The sequence below is a fragment of the Microcaecilia unicolor genome, chromosome 8, assembly GCF_901765095.1.
Source record: "Microcaecilia unicolor chromosome 8, aMicUni1.1, whole genome shotgun sequence".
Taxonomy (NCBI): domain Eukaryota; kingdom Metazoa; phylum Chordata; class Amphibia; order Gymnophiona; family Siphonopidae; genus Microcaecilia; species Microcaecilia unicolor.
Window position 1 is genome coordinate 197,750,162 of NC_044038.1, and position 18,124 is coordinate 197,768,285.

Here is an 18,124-nt window from a genome sequence, read left to right on the forward strand (position 1 = left end):
AGCAACTGTCTTTGCGGCATTACCGCTAAGGGTCAAGCTGCCAAATGAGGTGCGTAATTCTTTATTTGACATTTGACTCCTAGCAGAAGTACATGAGACTACATTAGGGGTCAACCTGTACCACTGTGAACCCAGCAACCTAGGTGGCAGGAGTGGCTGGGGATAGCTCCTGTGTCTCCCTCCCACTAAAAACCAAGGATAGAGTTTGAAGGGGTGTTCTGTGAGGTAGGGAGCTGTTCTGGAAGTCTGGGGGTTCTTGGGGGGCACATGACAAATCTTTACTGGGAAGGGGTTCACACAGCACTTTTTATATTTCTAGCCCTTTAAGATGGTCCCTAGGAGCATTGCACCTCTTTTTAAGAGCCCAGTGGTCTCAGGGAGGAGAAATAACACTAACTCAAAGGGTAAAGAGTCATGAATTTCATATACTGTGTTCATATTTATTATATACAGATATGTTCCCTCTCCCTAGTGAGCTCACAATCTAAGTTTTTGCACCTGAGGCAATGGAGGGTTATGTGACTTGCCCAGTGTCACAAGGAACCACAGGGGAAACTGAACTCAGTTCTCCAGGTTCTCAGGCCACTGCTCTAACCATTAGGTTGCTACTCTACTCCACTCAAGGCTGGTGTCATTTTTCCAGAATAACTCATCTTATCAAATTAAGCACAAGTGCGTTATTTGATTTGCATAACGATGAGATGCTTTGTATGCTGATGAAATGCTTTGCATGCATTTGTATGTTTTGCATTTCAGTATTATATAACATGTGCCATGGTAAACTAACATGTATTAAGTGGTAAAATTCTTTTATTGTCCCCTTAGTATTTTCCCTTCTAAATTTGTACCCAAGAGTGGAGGGTTAACTGACTTGCCTAAGATGATAAGGAGAGTAACTGGGATTTAAAGCTTAATGCTGATGCTTTTCTGTGGTTATCAAAATCTAATTACTTGTGTTATTATTCTGTTTTTATATTCTAACTATAGAAATATGATGTGGGAAATGTTTATTTAGAGTGTTTCCTATGACCTAAAAGAAATATGAGCTTTTAATGGGGCTCTTTGCTTTGCAATGCTTACCTTATTAAGAAGAAAATAATGGAAGCCATTTCCCTGGGTATGGTGCTGTTTTATCCATGGAAACAGTCTTTTACCCTCTATGTGAGTGAAAGTTCACATGTATGTCATGAGCAAGTGAATTCTTACTCACATACTTTTCAGACATTCCACGGAGTGGGGGGAGGGGTAATTATATGTGGTGGTTTGCTTTTAAAAAGTAGTAACATAATGAACGGGTACAAATTGACAGGGAAACTTTTCGGAGACCAATTTTCCTTTCCCTGTTGCAGTAAAGGCCTTGGGTAGTTTGATGTTGCCTACCCCTGAGGTAATCAGTCTTGAATGTCTCAAACTAGTCAGATTTTCAGGATCTGCACAATGAATATACATGAGATACATTTGCATACAATGGAGACTTCATTCAAATGTATCTCATGCATATCAATGTGGAAATCTTGGTAATCCAACCAGTGCTTGGCTCTTGAGGACCAGTTCACAATTCACATTTCAAATTTATTTACTATACCACAAGTAAATGAATTATCTAAGCAGTGTAATAGGACTAGCATTCTTTATACCAATCAGTCGCATAAATACCCTTGAGAATTTATCTTTATGGGGTAAAGTGATTTACATAAAATGCCCTGACTAACCCCCTCCCCCCCCCCCCCCCCCCCCACACACACACATATACACATGCACACCCCAAATACAGCTAAAAATAGGTCTGGGTTAGCAACCTTAGAGAGGCTTTTCTTTGGACATATTTATTTCAGGGAGTTAGTTCATGTACAAGAAGGTGTAGGCCTTCTGATTTGTCTCTACTCCACCACTAACTCAAAAATCAGGTATGTGCAAAAATTATTTCTATGGATAATTTCAGATTAGAAATCTGCATAACATATTTGCCTTAAAAAGCTGATACATAGCTTGTAACTAGGCCTGGTCCTTGAAAACTGCCCCTTAAAATTTCCAGTTCTGTTGCTGCCTTTGGATTTTGGATATATATCTCACCTTCTCCAAATCTGAGCTGAGGGCTAGTTACATTTAAGTACCCAAGTTATTTCCCTGTCCCACACTTGAAGTTCTGTCTAAGGCAATGGAAAATGAAGTGAGTTTTGAGTTGTTGCTTCATTGATTGGCTTCTCTTAAAATTCCTGATTAGCTAATTAACTAACAGAAGCATGCTGTATGTTTAGAGTTATTGAAAATCTCTGCCTAGATAGTAGCAGTTCTTCTGGTAGCATGTGCGTGTGTGTATGTATGTACATGTACCTTGCCTATTTCTTACAGTCGGAACCTGCTGCCCCTTCTTTTGCCTCTTCTGAAGATGATGAACCCGACGTTCAGGAAGAGAATTTTGAGGACCGAAAGTACCCGGGTGATGTCACCTTAACCAACTTCAAACTTAAATTTCTATCAAAGGACAGCAAGAAGGAGCTGCTCACGTTAGTTATATTCTTACAATTATATAAAATGAAAAAAATGTAAACAAAAGGTTTTAGCTCTGTTTCTGACTTTGACTTACCATCTAAGCAGTTCAATGACAACCAAAAGGAAAGTGTTACTATGCAGCTCTTTGTCAGCTTCACAGATCACTAGGTGCTACATTAAGTGAAAGGTCAATCTGGGTTCAAAGTTCATGGAGCATATGACTATATCTTACTATGCATCATTGTTCTATCAATAGCTGTAGAGATAAATCATTTTGCAAGACAGCAAGGGAAAACCTTTTCTCCCCATCCCCACCCTCACACCTGCTCTCGCACCTTCTTTTCTTGCTTTTTCATGCCTGCCCCCCAACTTTCTTTAGTTTGGAGGGCAAGTGAATGTGTGTTTTTGCAGCAACATACTTACCATTCCCAAGCTAGCTAATGGACGTTCACTTGCATGAAATGAAGACTGAGGATAGCCAAACCTGTGATAAATCTGCAATGTCCCTTTGTCAGCAGTCAGCTTGTGATGAACCCCATTTTGCACAGACGTACACCCTGCGTTAGCTCTGATCGGCAGAAAACGGCTCTCCCGTTTAACTTACATGAAATCGATATTCTCCCACCTAGATATTTTGCTGCACAACGGGATATTCAGCCGGTCTGCGATGGGGGGTGCGCAAGTCCAAAAGGGGGTGAAGGAGGAAAAAAGGGACGATCCCTTCTGAATGAGTAAGTTATCAAGTTCACAAGTGCAACATAGAAAAGTTTTGGGATAAAATCAGGCACTCAGCTTTAGAGCTGTCTTCAGATGGCCTTAGCCTGTATATGTTCAGCAGGTGAAAGAAATCTCATGCACAGAACCTTTATGAACTTATATTCTTCTCCATTTCATTTGCAATGACAGTATGAGGTCGGAACGTTTTCTGATCTACCTATTTTCTTCTCACATCAACAATTTCACTGGAGGAAAGTTATTTACTTGTGTTTTTTCTAGACATGCCCCAATGGTATAGTGTGGTAGTACATATCTATGAATTCTGCCCTAAGTTTCTATACCATGGGAATGAAACTGAAAATCTGATATCGGACAATCAGCAGCTTGGCAAAGTTATTTGCCATCCTTCTGACCTCCCGTATTTTCCCTTGAAAGGTTACTGGTTGAACTTCCTCCATGGGGTACCCTTGTTGTCTCACAGTCACAGGGAAAGTGGCCACATTTTACACAGTTGATTTCACAGGCTACATAGAACATTGGCCTATCACCCTGAGTCAGCTAGAAGGCAAACTCTGTAAGGAGGATGGCAACATTTAGGTGCCAAAAACACCTAAATGACCAGAATACCAGCATGTATACATGTATGTGCACAAAACATGTATAAATGACTAGAGTATGGCATATACACACATATGAGGACATACACATATATATTGGCTGAAATTTAGCCTGTTGGAGGCAGGCCAGCTAAGTGCTGTGATCTGCGATGAGCCCGGATATTCAATGCCAGGCCATTCCCGTTCACTGACATTGAATATCCATGGTTTTTTTGGCCGGTTTAAATTTAACCAGCCAAGTCAATATTCAGCGTATAGTGACCAAAGATAGGACTGTTAGTTGTGTGGCTCTATTTGACCGCCAAGCTTAGCTGGCAAAGCGCTAAATATTTGTGGCTAGCCAGTTATATCACACGCTGAATATAGCACTTAGCTGGATTAGCGCTATTTAACTGTTCCTGGTTGGTTAAATAGTACTCAATATCATCTGAATAAATGCCAATAATCGGGCTACGCACTATTCTATAACATGTTGCCTACATACAATGGTGTGTACTTTGAAGGTGGATGTAAACATGGACAGAATCTGGGCGGAGCATAGGTGGGGCATACATTTATGCTCATAAAGCATAGCATACTATAATTTACATGTGTTTTTGAGCAATCTAGACTTTAGCATTTACACCAGCTCTATGTCTAGTGTAAATGCTCATGCCTAAAATATAGGTGTATATATGACCAGTTATGCTAGTATTCTATAAAGAAACATACTTTCCTTTATAGAATAGCCTTCAAATAGGTACCTTTAGAGATTAATCCCTTAGGAGTGCTCGTCTATACACATCATTATGCTGAATGCTTCATTTGCTGATTTCTTCTTTATGTATATAGTTCCCAATGAAAAACACAGTGTTCAGAGAGTGTTCCAAGATAATTGGAAATCTTTCCTAAACTGTCTACTTCTGAACCAGACGTAAGGCCATTTTACTAAAATGTGATGCCTGCTAATGTGCACAGTAAGCTGCACAGGATCCATTTACTAATAGCACTCATGAAATAATTCTGACAACCTATCCCTAACACATGAGTGTTTCTCATCACTCACTGCCTATTGTGAAGGCCTTTCTGAGCTCAGGGTGCCCCCAGTGAGGTATGGTGTCTTCTGGCATGCACCAGTGTCCAGGCAGGTTATGAATAGCTGAGGATCATTTCATAAACAAGAGGAAGTTTATTTGAATTCTTCACTAATTTAGCAATAAATGACACAAGAAGCCAAAAGAATATTTTTTTTTCTGATTTCTAAGGGTGAAAGTGAGCAGAGGAATTTGAAGCTCTGCTTAAAACCCCACAGAATACAGAAGAGTGCTATGAATGCTTCAGTAATCTAAAAGAAAAACAATCTGGTACATAAAGAAAATAGCCCACTGGATTTCCCATGGGTTGGCGTTGTCTTCTCCACTCAAGTTTGCTACAGATGCAAACAAGCTCCATAGCAAACCCATGTTAGAAACATTTCTCTAGAGCTCACTATTTAGATTATCCTTTTTTGCAAAAACCAGCATGTGAAGACATCTTTATGCACTGGTTTTTGATTTGTTCTGTGTTATTGGGATGCTTTCATGATATTGCATTGCAGTAGCTTATTAATTCAGAACTTTAGCAAAATTTGGCTTGTAGCAGACTATGGGCTAGATTTAGTAAAAGGCAGAACCACACTAATATGCTCTCATATGTCAAAGTGGATTATTTTCTGAAGGTTCCATCGTATGCAGTGGGGCCTATTTACTAATTATGCATATTATCATGATGAGTGTGCATTAACACAGTAGTGCATTTTAGTAAATGAGCGAAATTTTAGTATTTGCAAAGCAGGCATTCCGCCCTTTTTCTGAAAAGGGCAAATGCATGAAAAGTACTGAAATGCTGGCCTCTTATGCAAAAGATTTGCATTGTAGTATATTGGCGCTTAGTGGAGTTCTGTTTCTATTTAGAAGTGTCTCCCCTGTTCCCTGTTCCCACGTGTGCCAGTTTTTGGCACTCTTTGCCTTGCTGGTGATTACACTTTGCCATTTTATGTTTATTTAGCTGTCCTACCCCAGGCTGTGACGGCAGTGGACACATCACAGGAAACTATGCTTCCCATCGCAGGTTGGTTCTCAATAGAATGGTCAAAGTGTGGTTCTCAGATTTCCCCCCTTTTATGGCTTATCCAGGTATTCCCTCTCTTCTCTTTCAGCCTTTCTGGTTGCCCTCTTGCTGACAAGAGTCTCAGAAACCTCATGGCTGCGCACTCTGCTGACCTCAAGTATGTCTCCACTGAACTCAGTTCTCCTTTCCTGTGTGCAGCACTTCTGCCTTTCCTCCTTTTCTGCACTATTAAGATCAATCAAAAGCAGTAAAAACTACAGAACACATTTTCTGAAAGAATGAAAAGAGGCAATTCTATAAAGTGGCCCTTAAATGTGTGCTTAATGCCAATTCTATAATGGCATTAAGGCATACCTAATCCATCGTAGAATAGTAGTGCAAAGCTGCTTTGGTGCACCAACATATAGGTGTAACAGCTTATGCCAGATCAATGGCAGCCATAAGCTGGCATGCCTACGTGTACCTTGCAATGCACACACCTGATACTGTTCTATAAGGGTGTGCATTGCTAGGTGGAACTCCCATGACATGCCCATGCTTCACCCACTGGTACAGCCCATTTGCTGTTACATATCATGTGACTAGCATGCAGTTCTATAGAATAGTGCCAGCACATATGCATGTAAATGCCAATTTGTGACGACATCATTCACAGTTGTAAGTGTGCCTAGTCTATAAATTAGTGTGTGCAATCGGTGCCTAGCTTTAGGTGCCCTTTCTAGAATTGTCCTTAAAGTGATTCTGATCTGTTAACAAGGAGCACTCTATAAGTTCACAGTATGAATAGTTATATGCTGTTATTATGTGAACTTATTGGCATGATATTAATATGGATTTTTGTTATTATATGAACTTGGTGTGGATTATTTTCATTAAGTTATGCCATGTCCCAAGCACCTATAGTGATACATTTTATAATCCCAGATTTTTTTATCAGCTGAAGTACAAAACTTTTATTAGCCTCTGTAGGATGTGTCATGTTGCTGTTTGCTGAATCCTAACTTGTGACATAGTAGAAAAGGAAATTACTCATGCACATACATAAATCAGAGCTAATATAAGACATTGGCATAAAGATGAACAACCTTAGCGAGGCTGGGGGGGGAAGGTGCCACATCACCCTTCTGAGTAAGTGTATGAACCTGTGAGCACCTGAATTCAAAATAAGAAGGGGTGTCAAAATCAACCCTTGTCCAGGGAACTGTTTTGTCTAACAAATTCCCTAAGTAAAACACTGTACCTGTTTCTATAGGCTGTCCCCCCCCCTCCCCCGCAAAAAAAACTGCTGCTTGCAGGTCAAAGTAATCTGTGGTTTATAGAAACCTTGTGTTTGGTGATAACATAGAGAAAATGAGGCTTTGAAATTATAGAAGTGCTATATAGATTGGGTATTCCATTAAAGACCACATATGCAGGAGGGAGGGGGAATATGGTGGTGTGAGTGAGTCTTTCTACTATGCCACATACCAAGTGCAAGGGTGTGGTGAGGATTGATTCTCTTCTGACCAGAACCTCCTCTCCTGCATGGCAAAGCATTAAATAGTACGCCACCAGGGCTTCCTAGGAAACCAGAGTTTGGAGTCCCATTCTGCGCATGATTGAAGGAGAAGCCATGGCTCTGGGAATTGAAACATCATTATTTCCTTCGGAACCAGTTGCACAGCCTTGTCTGGCATGTCCTTGATGGAAGGGCAGAAGTCTTCTGTTACCGAAGTGGTTACAGGAAGTGTGTTTGTTGGGAGGGGGGACCAAACTAGAAATGACTGCTGTTGTGAGAGAGAATGCCGTGGGAGCTGGAGATATTGGGAAGGCTCCCACTGTGGTGATTCTGGAAGGTGCTTCAAAGACTGGAAGGCAGTGTTTCTAAATCCACTTTTGAAATTTCTGCACTTGTGAGTAAAATGGATTCATTATTCAAATCAGTTTCTGATATTAAACAGGAAAGTTTAAGCTAAATATCTGAAGTTCGAGAAGAAATTGTGTCATTGAAATCGTGTCATTGAAATCAGTGACTGCTTCAATTGTAAAAGATAATGTTTTGATCTATAGAAAGCTTGAACAAATGGAGAACTATAGTAGAAGACTTTATCTGCGTTAACTGAATTTCCCAAGGCCGCTTGGTATGACCCTAGCTGATGTGTTTCACAAATATTTAATAGAGATTTTGAAATGTTCCTCAGAAGCTGTTTCCCCTCTGAATAAGGTGTATTTTTTACCTTCTAAGCATTCACCTTTGGAATCACCAACAGCTCAAATAAATGAGAAGATTGACATCAATCTGTTAGAGCTACTGTCTGATAGAGCTACTTCGTTGGCATCATTTGTATTTGAACAAGGTTTGAACACTGTTCTTAGACTTTACTTTTGAAGTTCTGTGGTCAATGTATCCAGGTGTATCCTGATGTAAATACAAACACTCAAGGAAAAAGGAAGGTCTTTTTATCCTTGAGGCAGGATACTAGGAATGTTGGGGCTACCTTCCTGTTAGTATATCCTTCTAAATGTTTAGTCCATTTTGCAGGAGTGAATTATGAATTCGTTATGCCAGAACAGCTAAAGGGTTTCATAGACTTAAAGAAGATCTTCATCGGGACTACTGGTGTTAATGGATAACAGGGGGCTGAGTACTCACATTAAGTCTTAATATTTGTAATAAATTTTTCTTTGTATTCCCCATTTATTCAAACTCCACCCCCTGTAGTCCCTTTATTGTGGTCCTAGGAGAACAGTAGATATTTCTTGAAAGTGATTTAGTTCACTATTTTCCTCTTAAGTTGTTTCAATTTGTGTTTCTTAACAAGTGTATACTTGTGATTGTGTTTTCAAAGTTATACATTAATAATGAAAAAAATATACCGCATATTCATTGTCGGCAGTGGCCACTCAGTCTTTCTATTATGTAGGCAATTGGGCTTTGAGGATCCCTTCAAAGGTTGCAAAATTGACTGTTAGTGACTCTAATAGATATTGGTCTTGTGGGTCTTCTGTGGGCAGTACCGTACCAAGGACAGGGCGGTGGGGGCAGTTCACCCCAGGTGCACTCTGCAAGGGGGTGCAGAGAGCAGCCACGTGGCTGTTGGCTCCACCAGTTCCCTGCTCCCACTGGCGTTACTTCCTGTTCTGGGGCAGGGAACCGGTGGAGCCAACAGCTGCATGACTGCTCCCTTCACTCCCAGGAGGTAAGAGCGATGTGCTTGGGGGGGGGGTGGAGGTGATGCACCAGGGGGAGTATCATGATTCACAAGGGGGGGGGGGGGATTCGCTGGGGGAGGGCATAGCAGTGATCCACCATGAGTGGCAGCCGACATAGGAACACCACTGTCTGTGGGTACTTTGTTTCACGTTGTAATCTACTCCCACAATGAACCCAAAACGGCTTCAAATTCACATAAGCATACTAGTGTGGTAATATTTGGTCTGATTTATGTTATAAAATAGTTATTTGGAGATCATCTGCTTTATCTCATCTAATAAGTAAAGAGAGGTCTAGATTGTCTGATGTACTTATGGCTATGGCAATACAGTCCGTATTGTCGGAATGGAAGGATAATACTGCTTTGTCCATGAATGCTTGGTGGAATGTTGTATGTCTCACTAGAAAGTATGAGGTGGCTGTTGCGATTAAAAGGCAGAGCTTCTCAATTTTTAAAAAAGTTTGTTCTCCTTTATATTAGTAGTAGTAGTAGTAGTAGTAGTTGAGCAGGGACTGTCTCTTAAGTGTCACTATACATTGCTGCGAACATCTAGTAATACAACAGAAGTGATAAGTAGTAGTAATAGTTCAGTAGGGACTGTCTTACATTATGCTTTGTTATACAAATCTTCTATTCCACAAATACCAGCATTGGTTCAGTGCGGCAGTCAATACTTGAGTACCTCAAGGATCAGTGCTGGGGCCAGTTCTGTTCAGTATATATTTGTGAGCGACATTGCCAAAGGGTTAAAATGTAAGGTTACCTTTTTGGGAATGATACCAAGATTGTAATAGAGTGGACACCCAGGAGGGCGTGGAAAACATGAAAAGGGATCTGCAAAAGTTAGAATGGTTGCAAGATGGTAGACTTAAGAGTAATTTCAGAGGTAATCAATAAAAATCAAACAAAATAAAACATGGAAAAGAAAATAAGATGATACCTTTTTATTGGACATAACTTAATACATTTCTTGATTAGCTTTCGAAGGTTGCCCTTCTTCATCAGATCGGAAATAAGCAAATGTGGAAGATGACAGAATAGTGGACTAAGACGGCTACCACACCTCTCTACGTAAGAGTAATTTCAGGAAATTCTTCTTCACGGAGAGGGTTTTTGATGCTTGGAATGCCCTCCCGAGAGAAGTGGTAGAGACAAAAATAGTGACAGAATTCAAAAAGGTATGGGATGAACACCGAGGATCCCTATTTAGAAAATAGTACAAAAAAAAAAAACCTTAAATGGCTGCATGTGTATGGATGTTTAAGTGACGCTTGGATGGCGACTCCGGCTGTGAAGAACTAAGGCCAGTACTGGGCAGGCTTTGTAGGTCTGTGTTCTGTATAAGGTAATCCAGTTTAGGATGGGCTGGAAAGGGCATCAACGGCAACTTCAGAAGCCGAAACCGAGGACAGTGCTCGGCAGACTTTTACAGTCTGGGACCCCAAATGTCAAGATGGATTCGGATAGGCTGGAGTGGGCTTCGATGGCAACTCCAGTAGTTGGAACATAAGGACAGAGCTGGGCAGATTTCTAAGGACTATGTCCCAGAAACACCAAAGAATGGCCATGATCAAATATATAAAAACAATGTATAATATTTCATAACATAACAATCTACCAGTCTTTTTCTATCTTGTGCTTAAGTCATACATGTTCATTAAATAAAAAAGCTTTAAGAGCCTTTCAAAAGACCAAATAGTTTGTCAATGCATGAATCTGTGGAGGCAATGAATTCCACACTGAGGCAACTTGATAAGAGAAGAGTCAAACATTCTTCACCTTGCGATCTACCTAACTGAAGGAAAACATAGCAGCATCTGATTTTGAGTTCTTCCCACAGAGCCTCCGTAAAGAAATGTGAGTCAGTCACATAAATACAATGAGACATCACCATACATGATGTTAAAATGTAATGGTACAAATTTTAAACTGTGCCCTAGTGTCCACAGAGATCCAATGCAATTCTCTGAGTAACGGAGTAGCAGAATCAAACGTACTGGCCGAATGTACTAGCCGTGCTGACGTGTTCTAAATAAGTTGTAAATGTTTGATCATGTCTAGCACTGCATATGTCTAGTAGTGCTATAGAAATGATAAGTAGTAGTACTAGTAGTAGTTATTGAGCAGGGACTGTCTCTTATGTTTTTGTACAGCACTGCCAGTGCATAGCTCCTACTGAGTGAACCTGGCAAACTCCCCAGCACCGCCCAATGGTAGGTGCCACCTGAAGTTGGTTCTCCCATGCTCCCACATGGGTCCAGTCTCGCTCCAGCTCCCCTGCTTTGAAAGTTGCCTCTTTGGGTGGCAGGACCTTTCCTCTGCCACATCCTGCTTCTGTAATGCAACTTCCTGTGGGCAGGATGCCACAGAGAAAAGGCCCTGCCACCCAAAAAGGCAGCTTTTAGTGCTGCCTCTGCCATCACCGCAGCAGTGTGTGGAGGACTGGTGGCAGACGGGTGAAGCTGAAGCGAAGTTGGATCCTGTGGGCATTGGGGGGGAGGACAGGAAGGGAGAGCTGCAAGACCTGGGCACAGGGGAAGGTGATGGAGAGATGCCTAAATGTCCAGTGCAGTGGCATAGCCATACCCAGTATTTGGGATGGGCATGGCGGAAGGTGATGGAGAGATACCTAAATATCTGGTGTAGTGGCGTAGCCAGACCCAGTATTTTGGATGGGCCCAGATCTAACTTAGATGGGCCCTTCCATGTCATGGTACTCCACAGCCCACCCCTCCCCCCCCCCCCCCGAGATATTTAAAAAATTATAGATTTTTTTTCACCTACCCCACATCAACATCTCACCTCCTCCACAGCGCCCCAGCATCTGCCCGCCCGTTGCTGAACCCCGTCCCTCCCTTGTGTACCTTATAGGCATCCCCGGCGCCTGCAGTGATTCAATTATTGGTGCCTGCGACTGCCCTGCAGGCTTCCATTGGCCAGGTCCTGCCAGATGGGAAATGATGAAAGCTAGGGCGGGACCTGGTCAATGGAAGCCTGCAGGGCTGGCACAGGCAGCAATAATTAAAACACTGCAGGTGCTGGGGATGCCTGTAAGGTACATCAGGGAGGGACGAGGTTCAGCAACTGGTGGGCAGATGCCAGGAGACTACGGAGTAGAGATGTTGATGTGGGGTGCCACCACTGGATGGGCCTGAGCCAAGAATGGGTGGCCCTGTGCCCACCCAGGCCCACCTGTATCTACACCACTGGTCCGGGGGAAGCAGAGGGGGAAGCTGAATTGGCGGGGGGGGGGGGGGAGAGCAGAGAGAAAAGAGAGAGAGAGACCTGGAGCAAAGAGGAGGGGGCAGATGCTAGCCTGGGGGGGGGGGGGGGAAAGCAAAGCGAAGATATAGAAAGACTGGACCAGGGGATAGAGGGGGAATGATTCCAGACCATGAGGGTGGGGTGCAGGAGGAAGGAAGTGCTGGCTGTGGAGAGAACATAGGAATACGGACACAGAGGGGGGGGGGTGCTGGACAGAGTTAGATAGGAACACAGAAGAGATACTGAACATAGGAGGGAAGATATGGAGAGGGACATAGAGGGAGATGCTGGACAAGAAGGTGAATGTTGGACATAGAGAGAGAAGAAATGTCAAGAAGACAGAAAACTCTGGATATTAAACAGTATCGGCCCCAGCATAGACCATTGAGGCACTCCTCTACTCACCTTCCTTTCCTCCAAGTGGATTCCATTTACCACCACCCTCTGTTGCCTGTCAGTCAACCAGTTTCCTATCCAGTTCACCAATCTGGTTCTTAAGTTCAGTCCTCTCAGCTTATTCACAAGTCTACTGAGAGATATTGCTGAAGGGTTAGAAGGAAAGATTTGCCTTTTTGCGGATGACATGAAGATAGCCAATAGAGTGGATACCTGGAGGGACTAGAAATCATGAGAAGGGGGTCTGGCAGTTAAAATGTAATTGCTAATACAGGGAATTTAATCAATATAATTCTGTGCTCTCAAACACTACTCTATACTAAGCACAGTGAATAACTTTAAATCAACAAAAACAAAATAATAATAATATCTTCATATATTATTCAACTTCAATGTCTGGAGTATTGTGTTCAGTTATTGCTAAGGATGTAAAAAGACTTGAAGCGGTGCAAAGAAAAGCTACAAAAATGGTATGGAATTTGCGTTGCAAGACGTACGAGGAGAGACTTACTTATCTGAACATACATACCCTGGAGGAAAAGAGAAACTGGAGATATGATACAGACATTCAAATATTTTAAAGGTATTAATCCACAATCAAACCTTTTCCAGAGACAGGAAGGCGGTAGGACATGAATTGAGTTGAAGAGGGGCAGACTCAGGAATAATGTCAGGAAGTATTTTTTCACTGAGAGGCTGATACCTGGAATGCCTTCCCGCGGGAGATGGTGGAAATGAAAACGGTAACAGAATTCAAAATTTTGTGGGCTAAACACAAAGGAATCTTTGTTTAGAATGAATGGATCCACAGTAGCTTAGTAGAGATTGGGTGGCAACACCGGTAATTGGGAAGCAAAGCCAGTGCTGGGCAGACTTCCACGATATGTGCCCTGAAAATGGCAAGGACAAATCAAGGTCTGGTGTACATATAAAGTATCACATACAATCAGTTTATTTTGTTGGGCAGACTAGATGGATCATACAGGTCTTTATCTGCTGTCATCCACTATGTTACTATGAGAGAGTTAACAAAAAAAACAGAGAAAAGCAGAAGAGAGACATTAGAACCAAAGCAATGCTTGCTTGCTTATTTATTTATTTATTTATTTATTGCATTTGTATCCCACATTTTCCCACCGTATGGCAGGCTCAATGTGGCTTACATATTGCTAAAAAAGCGGTTACAAAATTTAGATTTGTAGAATCTTAGATAACAAAGGTAGAAAAAATATGTTTTTTTCTGAATTTATCAATTGTAATAAGTCAGCTTTGGGGAATGTGCATCCTCCCCCTCCCCCCATCCCCACTATCATGAGAGCAATGGTGTTAGGGAGCCCATCTCAGTTTTCCCACCTGGGGCTATATAAATGATAAGTAGTATTAGTTGAGCAGGGACAGTCTCTACTCAACTACAAACACATATGAGACAGTATCTTACATGTTTTTGTGCAGTTCTGAGTATGTCTAGTAATGCTATAGAAACGATAAGTAAAAGTAGGTAGTAGTTATTTACTCTCCCGAAAGGATGAGCTCCACCTTAACCATCCTTTCGGGAGAGTAAATAACTACTACCTACTTCTACTTATCGTTTCTATAGCATTACTAGACATACTCAGAACTTCACAAAAACATGTAAGATACTGTCTCATATGTGTTTGTAGTTGAGTAGAGACTGTCCCTGCTGGCATCGGCATTTAAAAAGGAGATAGAACTGGTTTAAAACTAGAGACTGGGGGAAGGCCGTCAGTCGCTCAAAAGTGCATGGTTCGGAATAAGGTATCTTTTAAAGATATCACCAAAACAGGGAAGATAGGGTATCCCGATAGTGAGGTTGCAAAAGAGACCATAATAGATCAGGTGTCCTTAAATAAAAATACAAATCAGGCAAAATATTGCAAATTAATACTGTCAAGTACTGAGCATGATATAAATAGGAACAACAAACATAGTTTGAAATGTCTATATGCAAATGCCAGAAGCCTAAGAAATAAGATGGGAGAGTTAGAATATATTGCACTAAATGATAAATTAGATATAATAGGCATCTCTGAGTCCTGGTGGAAGGAGGATAACCAGTGGGATACTGTCATACCGGGGTACAAATTATATCGTAGTGATAGGGTGGATCGAATTGGTGGAGGGGTAGCATTGTATGTTAAGGAGGGCCTTGAATCAAATAGATTGAAAATTCTGCAGGAAACAAAACACATCTTGGAATCCCTATGGATTGAAATTTCATGTGTAAAGGGGAAAAGGATAGTGAAAGGAGTGTACTACCGTCCGCCTGGCCAGGATGAACAGACGGATGCAGAAATGTTATCAGAAATTAGGGAAGCTAACAAACTGGGCAACATGATAATAATGGGTAATTTCAATTACCCCAATATTGACTGGGTAAATGTAACATCAGGGCATGCTAAGGAGGTAAAATTCCTTGATGAAATCAAAGACTGCTTTATGGAGCAGCTGGTACAGGAGCCGACAAGAGAAGAAAAAATTCTAGACCTAGTCCTTAGTGGAGTTCATGATCTGGTGTGGGATGTAATGGTGATGGGGCCGCTTGATAACTGATCATAATATGATTAGCTTTGGAGTAAGTACAAACAGGAAATCCAATACGTTAGTGTTTAACTTTCAAAAAGGAGACTATGATAAAATGAGAAAAATGGTGAAAAAAAAACTTAGAGGAGCAGCTGCGAGGGTCAAAAATTTACATCAGGCATGGATGCTGTTTAAAAATACCATCCTGGACGTCGGTGCCAGGCAAAATGGTAGAGACTATTATAAAGAACAAAATTACAGAGCATATTCAAAAGCATGGAGTAATGAGACAAAGCCAACATGGATTTAGTGAAGGGAAATCTTGCCTCACCAATCTATTACATTTCTTTGAAGGGGTGAACAAACATGTGGATAAAGACTACCTCATGAAAGACTCCAGAAGAAATTGGAGAGTCATGGGATAGAAGGTAGTGTCCTATGTGGATCAAAAACTGGTTAAAGGATAGAAAACAGAGAGTAGGGTTAAATGGTCAGTATTCTCAATGGAGAAGGGTAGTTAGTGGGGTTCCCCAGGGGTCTGTGCTGGGACTGCTGCTTTTTAACATATTTATAAATGATCTAGAGATGGGAGTAACTAGTGAGGTAATTAAATTTGCTGATGACATAAAGTTATTCAAAGTTGTTAAATCGCGAGAGGATTGTGCAAAATTACAAGAGGACCTTATGAGACTGGGAGACTGGGCATCTAAATGGCAGATGATGTTTAATGTGAACAAGTGCAAAGTGATGCATGTGGGAAAGAGGAACCCGAACTATAGCTACGTAATGCAAGGTTCCACGTTAGGAGTCACCGACCAAGAAAGAGATCTGGGCTTCGTTGATGATACGTTGAAACCCTCTGTTCAGTGTGCTGCGGCGGCTAAGAAAGCAAATAGAATGTTAGATATTATTAGTAAAGAAATGGAAAACGAAAGTGAGGACATTATAATGCCTTTGTATCAGTCCATGGTGCGACTGCACCTCGAATATTGTGTTCAATTCTGGTCACTGCATCTCAAAAAAGATATAGTGGAATTAGAAAAAGTGCAGAGAAGGGCGACGAAAATGATAAAGGAAATGGGACGACTTCCCTATGAGGAAATACTGAAGCATCTAGGGCTCTTCAGCTTGGAGAAAAGACAGCTGAGGGGAGATATGATAGAGGTCTATAAAATAATGAGTGAAGTGGAACAGGTAGACGTGAATCATTTGTTTACTCTTTCCAAAAATACTAGGACTAGGGGGCATGTGATGAAGCTACAAAGCAGTAAATTTAATACGAATTGGAGAACATTTTTCTTTACTCAACATGTAATTGAACTCTGGAATTCGTTGCCAGAGAATGTGGTAAAGGCGGTTAGCTTAGTGGGGTTTAAAAAAGGTCTGGACGGCTTCCTAAAGTCCATAGACCGTTATTAAATTGACTTGGGGAAAATCCACTGCTATTTCTGGGATAAGCAGCATAAAATGTATTGAACTTTTTCGGGATCTTGCCAGGTATTTGTGACCTGGATTGGCCACTGTTGGAACTAGGATGCTGGGCTTGATGGACCTTTGGTCTGTCCCAGTATGGCAATACTTATGTATTTATGATTGTGTCTTTTGGTTAATACATTTCAAGCAGCTCTGTCTTTTTAATACTACTTCAGTATCTCAAGGGCCACACTTTTTTTATAGGAAAGTTTTTTTTAAGTGATGATATGGAAGGGACAGGATGACCAGGTTAGGTGCAGATAATGGATAGTGTGAAATGTTTAGTTTAATGTAACTTTATTTCTGGGAGAAGATGGTGCTAAACGTTTTGCAGATTTAAAAAAGAAGTGCATAATCTAAACAGTCTGACTTAGAAAAAAAAGGTTTTATATGCCTATGATAAGGCAATAGATTAGTATTTCTCCGAGTTCAGATGTATCCTGGGCTGCTTCCACCTGATGCCATTCATTAGTCTACAGCAAACCCACTGTGGTCTCCATGGCTTGCCTGTTGAGAACATAATTATTAGTTTGCACCTGGTGACTTCTGGTTTCATAATCCAAGCACAGAAGTCTGGGACTGAGCCCCTCTGATCCCAAGGAGCAGCCTTTCACTCAGCGATTCTGAACATTAGTGACTTCAGACCAGACCAAAGAACATATACCAGCCACAACTGCTCTGCGAAGAAAAAGATCCCAGGACTCTTAACCAGACACCTTTTCCCAGTTCTAAAATCATTCAAACAGAAAGCAAATAAAATCATAACACTTCTTAAGTGTTCTTCAGTTTAAGGAGTTCAGTGTACTGGGAGAGAGAAGTTTAATGTTTCTCAGTTTTACTGTTTCATCCATCTTTGGTGTGTTGCAAATAAACTGTGAATCACTCTTTCATGTCTCTCTTCAGGTGCCCAACTCCTGGCTGTGATGGCTCTGGACACATAACTGGAAATTATGCATCACACAGGAGGTAGGGTTTTTGTTTTGTTTTGTTTTTTGCAGAATATTTGTTTTTAATGTGTAGCTTCACAGAGTGTTCAATAAAGCACTGATTTCTCTGGCAACAGAAGTCTATTTTTGTCTCTTTGATCTGACTTTTGTGATGTTCCCAGAATCTGATGACAAGTTATATTCACTCACATAAAAGACACAGGGTCAGATGATACTTGCTACAATAGTCCTGGGGATTGTGCTGCCTGTGTTTATAACTTCTATTTCAGCTTTGACCCGCTATGTGAGGAGAACTAAGGATTTTCGTTAAATGATTCCTTAACATATGGTTTACTTTTATTGGAATTTCTTATCTTGAATTCATGAAAAAAATATTTTTGAATTATTTTTATGC

At 41.2% G+C, this 18,124-nt stretch overlaps 1 protein-coding gene across 1 annotated transcript in view; it reads left to right on the forward strand.

Annotated features, from left to right (window-relative positions):
* Window positions 1-18,124, forward strand: part of MYT1 (myelin transcription factor 1) — a 151,947-nt gene that overhangs the window by 98,941 nt on the left and 34,882 nt on the right. The window contains exons 14-18 of the mRNA XM_030213449.1: window positions 2,353-2,507; window positions 3,123-3,224; window positions 5,853-5,915; window positions 6,004-6,072; window positions 17,687-17,749. Of these exons, the coding sequence (XP_030069309.1) occupies window positions 2,353-2,507; window positions 3,123-3,224; window positions 5,853-5,915; window positions 6,004-6,072; window positions 17,687-17,749 (452 nt within the window). The remainder of the gene's footprint in view (window positions 1-2,352; window positions 2,508-3,122; window positions 3,225-5,852; window positions 5,916-6,003; window positions 6,073-17,686; window positions 17,750-18,124) is intronic.